We start from the raw sequence: 13,158 nt of genomic DNA, 5'->3' as shown, positions 1-13,158 counted from the left end.
ATAATAGGGGGTTTAATCATGGGTGGGTATTGATTTCAGAATGCTGAAAATAACAGGAGCTTGTTTAAGTTTTAATAGGGTGATTTAGATTAATATCCTAGTTTGTATGCTCAGTTTTACTTTAGTTTTGTCATGGATACTGACCATATAAGACTGTTACAAGAGTCCTATGATAACTGACTCTCCAGTCTTCATCAAGCAGACATCTGTTTTGTAGAAAGAAGCTTTCCAGGCAAATTTAAGATCGGATTAGGTAAATCTCTCATCATCACATTATAAAACATCCATGCAATCAAAATGCATTTTTAAAACAGTTGCTTCTTGCAAACTGAATAGTAGATGATGGGAAAGACTTTTTAATTTAACTTATTTTAGTTCTAATATTTTTAGATATCTGATTTTGGTGACAGTACATTTTTGATTAATGGTTAGCTTGACGTTCAGTGGAGTGTTTTTACTTCGCCATGCTGATGTAGATTTCCCTGTGCAGATCATTTAGAAACCCATTTCTCCCAAAGCGTGAGCAAGCAGCTGATTTGTGTGGACCTTTACACAGAATGTTATGGAATGTACTGACCATCAGATAGTGTTCGAGTCCTGTTTTTGACATGGGTCCTGTAGGGAGGATATATTTGGTCATATACACCAGGGAAGTGCCATGGTTGATGGATTAGTGGATGGATTTGTGATCTTACTGTATTCTCCCCAGGGAGTAGAATTAGATGTATGATGATGCTACCCCATTTGGACTGTCTTGGGAACGGGATGAAGATAGTATTTGCTGGTGTGGTTTTAAGGTTGTCATATGATGGCTGAAATGGACATTAGATAGTTGCATGGACCACCACATGGATTTGTGTGTGATGAATACACTCCTGCTGGCTTACAGACTGACCTTTGACCAACAGATGCGAGTAAGTGCATACTTGTTACGGTTTGGTTTGTTGAACGATTGAATACAGAAGAGAGCCTTCAAGTGCTCATCTCCCAAGGGAGTCATGTTGTTTGAGATGGGAGGATTAATGAATACGTATTAGTAAGAGGGCATCTTAGCTTATTCTCTTTATGGAGTGGGTGTTATGTAGGTCAGGAAAAAATGTCATTTTCTGGTAATGGTGTTAGGTGCTATTAGGAATGATTGGTGTTGGTACCTTTCATCTTTGCAAATTATTGGTCTTTTTATGTCCATGGTTGTCAGTCATTGATCCCATAAAGATGTCACTGACACTACAACAGCCTTGCACTGTGATGTTGCGAAGTTTGTTGCCAGATGATGAGTGTCTTTATGTTACTGTTGTAGAAACAAGCAGAATGTGGAGACCAAAATGTTCAATCAAGAATTTTATCTTGTTTTGAAAGTAAATCTGTACAGTATTAATGAGACTAGTTCTGGTTATAATGTCATACAAAGTGTTTGAATTGCACCATATTATACACAGTGGGTATTGATTGGGAGCTGGGGTATTGAAGACAGAGGTGCAGAAGGGCTGCTCATAGATATTGAAATCTGCAGTTCTGATAGCTGCCGATATTTGGCTCTTGAAACCTTCATTCATGATAGCTGCTGATATTTGGCTCCAGAAATTATCAGTGATGATAGCTGCAAATATTTACCTCTTTAAACCTTGGTGCTAATAGGTGCAAATACATTTATGCTCTTGAAACCTTTAAAATGGATAGCTGTCAGTGTTTTGGTTCTTTAACCATTCTGTGTTTGCAGCTTAAGATATCTGGAATTTTTTAACTATTCTGTGTTTGCAGCTTCAGATATCTGGCTCCTGAAAAGTTCAGTGACTATTGCTGGAGATATTTGACTTCTAGAACTGCAGATTCTGGGTCCTGAAAAGTTCAGTGACTATTGCTGGAGATATTTGACTTCTAGAACATTCAGGGCGGTGGTTATAGCATTCGCTCGTCACATGGGTTCGATTCCCCACATGGGTACAATGTGTGAAGCCCATTTCTGGTGTCCCCCACCATGATATTGCTGGAATATTGCTAAAAGCGGCGTAAAACCTTACTCACTCACTCTAGAACATTCAGTGTTAATGGCTGCAGACATTTGACTCGTGAAATGTAAAGTGACAATAACGACTGATGTTTGGGACTTTAAACATTTGTCCAGATAGCTGCTGATATCTGACTCTTGCTGCCACCAGAAACTGATGGACGCCACAGCAGACAGGCTTTTGGTGTGAGAAGCTTATAGCCAGTCAATCAAGTGGACATGTATGACAAACCAGATAACTTGATAGTGGCTCTACTTGAAATGGTATTCATATCTTCACTTCAAATTCTAAAGGCAAGGCTAGAAATAGTTTTATGATGTCTGACTTTTTAAACAGTTTGGTTCGTCCAGGATACGGGTCACGGTTGGGGTCAATGGTAATTAGAAAAGTTGTTTAACTGAAGAAAAAGTGATATTACAAGATCTTAAAGATGCTGGTGTTAATTGTATGGCGATGTGGTCCAGATTTAACATAGATGCTTCAACACTGAGGAAAGTTGGTATGAATTCAAGCATCAGAGAAATATTGATCAACCATAATTATGACTACTCTCAAGCAGAAATGACTGAGGTTCCTGATAGTTGCATCCTTCTGCCATCAGACTTATGTTTAGTCTCTGAATATATATAATTTTGATAAAAACAAACAGTTCCTTTAATACTGAAAAGGAGTCCAGTGAGAAGGGAGATTCTGGAGAAATCTAGACTTGCTTCATTTAGGGCTTTAGCATTGTGGAATGGGCAAGTCAGAAGGGAAGATGATGCGGTTCAGGGACTGAGACCGACTATTGGCCATCATGCATGGACCTTATTGCAGTTCCCACAAGGAGTTAGTCTGAATCCTATTCTAGACTGTGATGTGGATTCTGTAGGATTGTAGAAGGGGTGACTATTGAGGGGGAAACAACTATAGCGATAGTCTACTGTGCCATACTATTGCGACCAACTATTGCAATAGTTGTTTTTTCTCCTTGAATTGTCTCATTTGCAGTCATTTCCCAAATGAATGTATAGTTTATATGAAATAAAAACAAGCTGAAGTAGTTTCAGTGTCTATTAATAACGGACAAGAGACTTGAAACCCAGATCAAGTTTGTTTAAGAGGTAACGGGCGGACAACTCTAAATTGTATTCAACGAATCAGGGACTTCCTGTATCTTGCGCTGCGCATTTATCAACGGAAGTCAGTTACTCAAGTATTGATAGTCACACATACTATGGATGCATCAATATTTTTTTGTTTCTATCATCGATTAATTGCTATCGGAGACTCAACAATTGCAATCCATCGATAGTTCGATGCATAGTTACAGCCCTAGATTGTAGGATTGTAGTGAAGTTTCACTGTTCTCTTAGATTTCATGTCAGTAGGCAATGCCATCTTCAACAAGTGCCATGCAGATACACAATCTGTTATTCTCCTAATTTGCCAGTCGGAGATTGCAATCCCTGGAGGAAGACATTTGAAGGACGGTTGCATGAATTTTCTGAAATAAGTGCTAGAAGATTATATGTATGCCTGTTCAATGAGTGCTGTTCTTTTGGGATGACAATAGACATTTGTAACAGCATCCACTGCAATTTCCTGCGCGGGTGGTACCGGTGTCCATCTTTATCTGCAAATGACGTGACTGATGCTCTTTATTTTACACAGGGATCATGCACGCCCTCCTTGAAAGACGTTAGAAACACTTTGCTGACTATTGGTGACATGGTTTCACACATAAGTGTGTGCTATCAGTCAATTAAAATCAATCGTTTTAGGTCCTGTTTCACAATCCTGAGATATTCCAGGTCAGATTTCATGGGAGAAGGAAAACATTCAACTCAGTTCTTGAAACTGTATGGGTCTAAGCCTGGCTCAGATTTAAAGGAAAATGGTTAAAAATGATTTCAAGACTTGAAGAGAAACTTGTGAAGAGTTTTTTAGCCTCTGCATCAGTTAGTTGAATGTGAAGGAGCCATTTAGCAAATATCTAAAAATGAACAGTACACTTGAAATTCTTGAAGAAATTAGGCTTCCAAAGAGAGTCTCTGTCTACAGGAAGTTTTCAAAGAACTCCAATGAAGAATGATTGATTATCTAATGAAGAAATGATGTAACAGAATCACGTACATGTCATGATTTATCCTGTTATAGTCTTTGAGTAACCACATTGCTGGGACCATGAAGACTGGTGACATCAGGTTATAGATGTTGTTTATAGATCTGTATATCTTGTTGGTTGGTTGGTTGGTTGGTTGGTTGGTTGGTTGGTTGAACGCTGCACTCAGCAATATTCCAGCTATATGGCAGCGGTCTGTAAATAATCGAGTCTGGACCAGACAGTCCAGTGATCAACAGCATGCGCATCGATTTATGCAACTGGGATACGATGTCAACCAAGTCAGCAAGCCTGACCACCCGATCCCGTTAGTTGCCCCTTACGACAAGCATGTATTGTAATGGTTGACTGCTGCTTCCTGTGCCATGTAAAGGAGATGTACCATTATTCTTTGAATCTTTGAATTCTTTGGTCTTTTGATACTTCTACTGTCAGATTATTACTAGTGTAAAGTCAAAGACAATTGGAATGTTTTGTGTTGGAATATCAACCTACTATGACAGATGAACAGTACAAGTATGAACAAATCTGGTGTTCTTCTTGAATGACATTTAGAAATTAAACGAACATCACCTGATGAAGGAGCAAGAATTAGCTCTGAAACATAGTATAAAGCATGAAAAGAAATTGTTTTTCATAAAAACATGTCATGTATTCAAATCTGTTATGACTTTTGAATTGTATTTAAGGGAGACAGGTTGAACTTTAATTTGTTGTTGTTGATGATTTGATACACATTGTTTATCATTTATATTGTCAGAATTAGTATGTATAGATTATCAACCTTAATACTTGTGTAGGACACCTTAAAACACATATCTATAACCTTGTTCAAGGAAAAGTGAGTGTGAGTGAGTAAGTTGGGTTTTACACTGTTTAGCATTATTCCAGCAATATAACAGCAGGGGATACCAGAAAATGGCTTCACACATTGTACCCATATGGGGAATTGAACCTGGATTTTGGTGGTCAAATTTGTATTCTAACACAAAATGAATTAATTCATATTTGTGGTGCTGATATTTAATTAAAGGTTATACACAATTTTATAGATTTCAGCTGTTATTTAGGGAGGAAAAATCTCCAATTCTAAATCTTGAGTCTCAGATAATTGCAATAGTATATAATTAAATTATGTGAAATGTTTGGTCTCTAAGCAACTTTTTTTGGTTCTTAAAACATTTATTTTGGTTCTTAAAACATTTATTTTCTTGAAAAGTTTTAAAATCCTCCATGAAAGATCAATTAAACCTTATGGGCCCAACTGTTTTTTTAACCAGTGGAAAATGAGACGATATATCAACAGATCCTGCTTGGTATCTTTGACTTTATTTTGTGTAGATTCTTTGAAACAGGAAGAAAATTAATTTCAAAATAGTACTCCCTCAGAGAGGATCTTGTTCAGGCTTTTAGTACTAAGGAGGCCAAGGGTGGCTTAACCAGATTGATAGGATTTTTCTATTGGCAATCAGTCTTGGAAGGAATTGACTGATGAAAAAGATTGCCCAAGTGATGTAACTGCATGTATAGGTTCGCACTCGGATGAAAGAACTGCAACGTAAAGTAAATGGATATTTGACATTTACTTTTCAGTAAAGCCAAATACGACATTGAGAGAGAGGGAATGCTTTTATAAGATGTTTGTGTTTTATGTGAGTAGATGTCTCGCACATTCAGACACAGACAATGTGGTTTCGCAGAATTCAGAAAGCAAAAGATAGGAGTCTCCAGAGGACGGATTTTTTTCCTTACTTTCTTTTTTCTCTTTAGTCAAAGGAATTAATCTATGGTTGATGATGGTGGTTGGATGTCATAGTAGATTCTTTCTGTATGGGAATTAATCATGGTTGAAATGTGTGGAATTTGTTAAAAATGTTTTTTGGGTAAATTGAATTAATGATAAATTTGGTAAGAAAAGTTGTTTTTCAAACCAAATCAGAGTAATCTGACCCTTTTGTGGTTGATTTTGAAAGAAGCGTTTTTAAGTAACAGGAACAATTCTAGTCTGAAAATCTAATTAAAACATGTTGAATAATCTTTTATTAAAATCAATTACTATTGGAAAGTTTGTATTGTTGTTTTGTGTGATGTCAAATTAACTTTAATGTCTAAGAATCTCAAAGGAAAGTGTCAGAGTGTGTCATCTCTGCCTATTATGTTTCTGCCATCATATATCCAAAAAAACATATCTGTAATTATCTGTGTTAGTATCAGAAACTGTGGATACAGACAGTGTGCAAAATAGTTTCCAAATTTTGCTAGCCACTCTGGTTAGCTATGCCTGAAAGTTACTAGCCCAATACTATAATTCACAGGCCCGAAATTTGAATGTAGAAACTAAGCAAAAGATTACAAAAAGTAAAATAACATAAAAAATAAATGACCAAATTTCACTACCCAGTCGGGCCAGTGACTGTGGAGATTTACTGGCCCGACTGGAGTTTTACTAGCCATGGGCTAGCAGGCCAGAGGCTATTTTGCACACTGGATACAGACATGTTAGAGTTTACCTGGGTTAACATGTCAACAGGGATTGTGTTTTTAACACATCTAAGTTCAATGTGAAGCCCAACAAGGATTACCTGAATATCTAAACCATGAGTTTACTCTTTCATATTGATTTATTGATTTAAAATTCAAAGGAAAATATTTAACAAGATTTTAAATGCATTTACTGTGTATAAAATGTTACTTCCTACTTCACAACAAGAAAGCAGCATGTACTTGGCAATACAGCATCTTCGTTAGGTTTTCAACGTGGTACATTTGTTTTGATGTTCAACACTTTGGCTGAAGGATATCATTGTGGAAAGAGGAGGTCATACAGTGTCATCCTTAGCTTCTGTCACGTTGATCAAGTACAGAATACTTGTTTGATGCAAAGAATATTGATACTTCGATGAGCAAATTGTTCACTCACCTGGTCAAACAGTACAAATATATTCATAAGTCATTGCATCTTATCTTTCATCTAGCCATTTTATGGGGTGGTTGGGTAGCCTAATAGTTAAAGTGTTAGCTCATCATGCAGATGACCTGGGTTCGATTCCCCACATGGGTGCAATGTATGAAGTGCATTTCTGGTGTCCCCCGCCGTGATGTTGCTGAAATATTGCTAAAACTGGCTTACAACCTTACTTGCTCATTCAGGGCGGTTGGGTAGCCTAATGGTTAAAGCGTTGGCTCGTCATGCCGAAGACACGGGTTCGAATCCCCACATGGGCACAATGTGTGAAGCCCATTTCTGGTGTCCCCCGCCGTGATGTTGCTGGAATATTGCTAAAAGCGGCGTAAAACCAAACTCAGTCGGTACTTGCTCATTCACTAGCCATTTACCGTCATAAAACATTCATATTTTAAATGTCTCTGATGAAACTACAAAGCTCAGGCTTGCATGGTCTTGGCAAGGGCGTCACTAACAAATGTTATTATAAAACAGTATAAAACTTTAAATTTTTTCTTAAACATTTTCCTTGTATGACTGAGAAATGTGATTCATTAGTATTCTACTCATTAGTATTCTACTCACAACAAGTTAAGGAAACCCACAATGGCTGCATGTTGCAATATAAACCAGGTGGGGAAGCCTAGTAGTTAAAGCATTCGCTTGTCACGCCTAAGACCGGGGTTTGATTCCCCACATGGGTACAATGTGTGAAGCCCATTTCTGGTGTCCCCTGTCGTGAAATTGCTGGATTATTGCTAAAAATGGGGTAAAATGTAACTCACTCACAAACAAGTCCTGACAAAAGAAAGCATATGGAAAAGTTGGAGGATCTTCAGCCTCATTGGAGTGGTTGCTCTGGATTAGTTCTTGCTTCCAAACTGACATTATTCACAAGGTTCCAATATATGGGTGTGGTATTTACTGACTTTTAACAGCCTAGTCTCTGTGTAAAGGTTTACTTGGTCTCAATGGATATATAACAGCTATTATTAATTTTCCCCATGCATTCAAGTATTACATCTGTCAGAATAATGTGCTGGAACAATCATTATTCATTGATAAGCACTTAATTACATATCATATTTCCCACTCCATATTCACTAATTATATATATAAATATCATTGACTCACTCTCGGGCCAAGGTTCAAAAGTATTAAATGTGATCTATAGTTCAAGCTCCTAATTGTGAGAAGTGCAGTCAGGTGTCCAGTGGCCAGATCAACAAAGAGGTCTTAGCGCTGAGATGATTGTAGCCCCCATTATAGACTAACACATAGTCTCTGAATATATATATAATCTTGATAAACAAATATATACATTTAAACTGAAAAGGAGCCCCAGGGAGACCAGAGATTCAGAACCTGAGGAAATCTAGACTTGATTCATTTCGGCCTTTAGCATTGCAGAGAGGGCTAGGCAGTAGGGAATATAATGTGGTTCAGGGACTGTAAGACAGACTACTCCTGTTATTTCAACATTGGTTTACAGCAGTTGTAGAACTGAGATCACTGTGTGGAAGAGGACCCAGAGCCATCTCTGTGCCATTGTGTCTGATGTTTAAGTATTGGACTTAAGCCAGTCCTAGCACTATGAGAACTTTGTGAAACTGGATCTGCATGATTTGAACTTTGAACACGTTTCACTACCCAGTATCTCTAATCTAGGTCAGTCGGTGCTGTTGTTAATTAATTTTTATAGTGCTTTATAATACCGTGATTTCCCCCCAAGCATTTATTTGCACATTTTTTTTGTTGCCTTAACAAAAAAGTGAATTGATCAAATCATGAAAACAGTTTCCAGAGAGCAGACTTACTATTATATGTCTATGTCAAGAATTCTCAGCAGTGAGATCATTTTGTGCAAGAAGGTTCCTTCCAAGAGTCTCTTCCAGTTAATCTCCATTTGTAATACACCAGTAAGTGCAGCCTGAGGAGCAGAGGCAGTGGGGAGGCCTAGTGGTTAAAGGGTTCACTTGGATGCAATGTGTGAATCCCATTTCTGGTGTCCCCCGTCGTGATATTGCTAGAATATTGCTAAAGGTCGCATAAAACTAAACTCATTCACACCCACTCCAATTATATCTGATGATTGATGGTCCTGACTTTTCACTGACTCACTCACTCACTCACTCACTCACTCACTCACTCACTCACCACTCACTCACTCACTCACTCACTCACTCACTCACTCACTCACTCACATTAGACAGTTGCTACCCATTGACTGTGGCATGTCACATAAAACAGTCAATAACACAGGAATATTATGGATGACTTTAATATGCATACTTTCTGTATTATATGTCTTCAGATACACAGTAATTGTCCAGAGATGATAATGTATGTGAACTGAAGGTCATTGGTACAACTTGTATAATGAAATAGCTGCACTGCAAATATGATATTGAAAACACACTGTTTTCGAGAAACAATTTCATCATTGTTACATGTAAATTTTGTAGACTTCATGTAAAACATATTGAAGAAAAGTACTGTAAGCTTCAATAATATAGCCCTGATTGAATCTCTTTGGAGTAGAACATTGCACTTGTCATGAATAAGTCAAGTGGCAACTATTACATGCTGTTCACATGATCACAATATGCAGTACATTTCAAGATTTAAACCATATTAGTATTACATGCTGTTCACATGATCACAATATGCAGTACATTTCAAGATTTAAACCTTATTAGTATTACATGCTGTTCACATGATCACAATATGCAGTACATTTCAAGATTTAAACCTTATTAGTATTACATGCTGTTCACATGATCACAATATGCAGTACATTTCAAGATTTAAACCATATTAGTATTACATGCTGTTCACATGATCACAATATGCAGTACATTTCGAGATTTAAACCATATTAGTATTACATGCTGTTCACATGTTCACAATATACAGTACATTTCAAGATTTAAACCTTATTAGTATTACATGCTGTTCACATGTTCACAATATACAGTACATTTCAAGATTTAAACCTTATTAGTATTACATGCTGTTCACAATATGCTGTACATTTCGAGATTTAAACCATATTAGTATTTAAACCATATTAATATTACATGCTGTTCACATGATCACAATATACAGTACATTTTGAGATTTAAACCATATTGGTATTACATGCTGTTCACATGATCACAATATACAGTACATTTTGAGATTTAAACCATATTAGTATTACATGCTGTTCACATGATCACAATATACAGTAAATTTGAAGATTTAAACCATATTAGTATTACACGCTGTTCACATGATCACAATATGCAGTACATTTCAAGATTTAAACCATATTAGTATTACATGCTGTTCACATGATCACAATACACAGTACATTTCGAGATTTAAACCATATTAGTATTACATGCTGTTCACATGTTCACAATATGCAGTACATTTCGAGATTTAAAACATATTAGTATTACATGCTGTTCACATGATCACAATATGCAGTACATTTCAAGATTTAAACCATATGAGTATTACATGCTGTTCACATGATCACAATATACAGTACATTTTGAGATTTAAACCATATGAGTATTACATGCTGTTTTCATGATCACAATATACAGTACATTTTGAGATTTAAACCATATTAGTATTACATGCTGTTCACAATATGCAGTACATTTCAAGATTTAAACCATATTAGTATTACACGCTGTTCACATGATCACCCTATATAGTGCATTTTAAGATTTAAACCATATTAGTATTACACGCTGTTCACATGATCATCATATATAGTGCATTTTAAGATTTAAACCTTATTAGTATTACATGCTGTTCACATGTTCACAATATGCAGTACATTTCGAGATTTTGCAACATACAAGACTAAGGTGACAACAACAAATGCCGAGCAGCCTACCATAACCTGGGCATGTTTGTATATTTGTGCTTGGCAAGCTCTGGCAGCCAGAACATTTATACAGGCGCACAGTTTATTTGTGCACCAATCACTTCTTTAAAGCGACCCACACAAGTAGACCTGTGCAAGATGAAACATTGGGTTACTCTTACCTTCAACGGTTTTTATGGTGTTGCTTCAAAGACTGGAATTGCTTCTTGCTGGTTGGGTCAAAATGTGGAAATGTAGATCAGTGGATTTGGAGTGGTTTCTGACAGGTTGGAAAGGTTTCATTCCATGTTCGTGAGTGTATGATCGTACCCATGTTGTACTGAGGTGAAGGATTGTCAGCCTTTGTGGAATTGGGTTCTTTGAACATTTCTGTGATTTTCTAAAGGATTTTATGGATGCAGGGATTCCAATTTTACTGTAAAATGAAGGATTTTTAGATGGTAATGTTTAACTGTATAAAATGTGTAGTTTTGTATTGAAATAGACAAAGGTTAAAAACAATGAACAAATTGTAGGTCTGTAATTTTGTGTTTATTTCATGTTATGATATTACATTCTATGCAATATGAATGATATGTGCTTGTTGGAGTGTGACCTTCTCCTTCTATGAGATAATTAACCTTCAACTTATTAATTTTCCTGATGTGAAGATGGCATCAGTCATAGTGATGTAATGATTTTTCCTTCCTGTCTGGATCTTTGCCTGAATAACAAATAACCACTTGAAGTATATAAATGTCAAGTTCAGTATTTTTACAGGTGATTGTTTGCAGCTTTCATTTGTGCTACTCAAAATCTATCCTCAGCAAATGTCAGTAATGTGAGTAGGCCATTAAACTTAGGTACTGCAATTCACTGGCAGAGTTGCCTCCCTTAGTCTTATTGAGATCCTGTGATCAGGTGTACACTATCAGATTCATTGACGTTTGATCCTTGATCCTTTTTCACACTGACTGTTTAGGATATCCTCTAACCTGGCATGCCATGATATAACTGAAATATTGCTCAGAGTGGTGAAAAGGCTGTTGGGTAGCGTAGTGGTAAAATCATTAGCTGGTCACACTCTGAGATCCAGGTTTGTATCAACAAATGTTTGGAGCCCAATCCTGGTGTCCCTTGCTCTGATATTGCTGTAATATTGTCAAAGCTTCATAAAATCATACTCACTCACTCAGATGACATCCTTACCTTGTCAGCTTGCTGACAGGGTTAACCTCTTTGGTCATACGACCTTGGATCAGAAGGTCAGTGGTTCGAATTCCAGCACAGGACTTGGAAATTTTATGGCTGCTACATTGGCACCCAACATGGGGATGAGCACGTTCATGAAATCTGAGCAAAATTAGTCCCAGTACCCTGCTTGGCGGTCCGGCCATGCCTTCTGTTGACAGGGAAGTCTGTAGCAGGACGTGGAGTCATCCCATAGATGACATCCTTACCCTGTCAGAAGGTCAGTGGTTCGAATGCCAGTATGGGACTTGGAAATTTCATGGCCGCTACATTGCCGTATATGAGAATAAGATCCAGTTTATCCATTATGCATTTAATGAATACAAATTTCTTCTTCATGTCAGTAAATATAATTGCAATTTCAAAATATGAAAAAATCCTACAAATAAGGTCACTCTGATATTGATGCATGTTTCAGGTGAACAATGGACAGGAGATGATATAGACCTGATGTAAGAAGGAACAGCTAGGACTTGGATCGGATTGTCATCACACAACAGGATACTGCTGGAAGATGCATTGAGCCGATATGTGACCAATATCGGGTGTGTACCGTTACCTGCATGCATAATGACCTTGACCTTGTGGGAGTACTGTCGCCAAACATAGGATATGGCCGAGTTACTCGCCACCGTCTTCACCATCGTTACTCAAGGAGTCCTGCTGTTCTTCAGCCTGATGCTTATACCAGGTAGGCTAAATAACTGACATTTCCTCAAATACAGTTTCTTATGGCTTTTAGGGGGTAGCCTTGTGGTTAAAGCATTCGCTCGTCACGCTGAAGACCAGGGTTTGATTCCCCACATGGGTACAATGTGTGAAGCCCATTTCTGGTGTCCCCTGCCATGATATTGCTGGAATATTGCTAAAAGCAGCATAAAACTCACTCACTCACAGTATGTCTTTTGAAGAATCCTGCATGGAAGACACCGATGATCATGAGTTTGAATCCCAGTTTGATCTGAATTTGTTTCCAGGTTTGTCA

The 13,158-nt window shown here is 37.3% G+C and overlaps 1 protein-coding gene across 1 annotated transcript in view; it reads left to right on the top strand.

Annotated features, from left to right (window-relative positions):
* Positions 1 to 13,158, top strand: part of LOC124284591 (titin-like) — a 143,322-nt gene that overhangs the window by 41,639 nt on the left and 88,525 nt on the right. Inside the window, exon 2 of the mRNA XM_046720699.1 lies at positions 12,592 to 12,864. Within this exon, the coding sequence (XP_046576655.1) occupies positions 12,786 to 12,864 (79 nt within the window). The 5' untranslated portion in view covers positions 12,592 to 12,785. The remainder of the gene's footprint in view (positions 1 to 12,591; positions 12,865 to 13,158) is intronic.

Source organism: Haliotis rubra, unplaced genomic scaffold (genome assembly GCF_003918875.1).
Source record: "Haliotis rubra isolate DU_JTF1 unplaced genomic scaffold, ASM391887v1 Scf34, whole genome shotgun sequence".
Lineage (NCBI taxonomy): Eukaryota > Metazoa > Mollusca > Gastropoda > Lepetellida > Haliotidae > Haliotis > Haliotis rubra.
The sequence above is the reverse complement of the archived record's forward strand: the minus strand, read 5'-3'. Positions and strand labels throughout refer to the sequence as shown.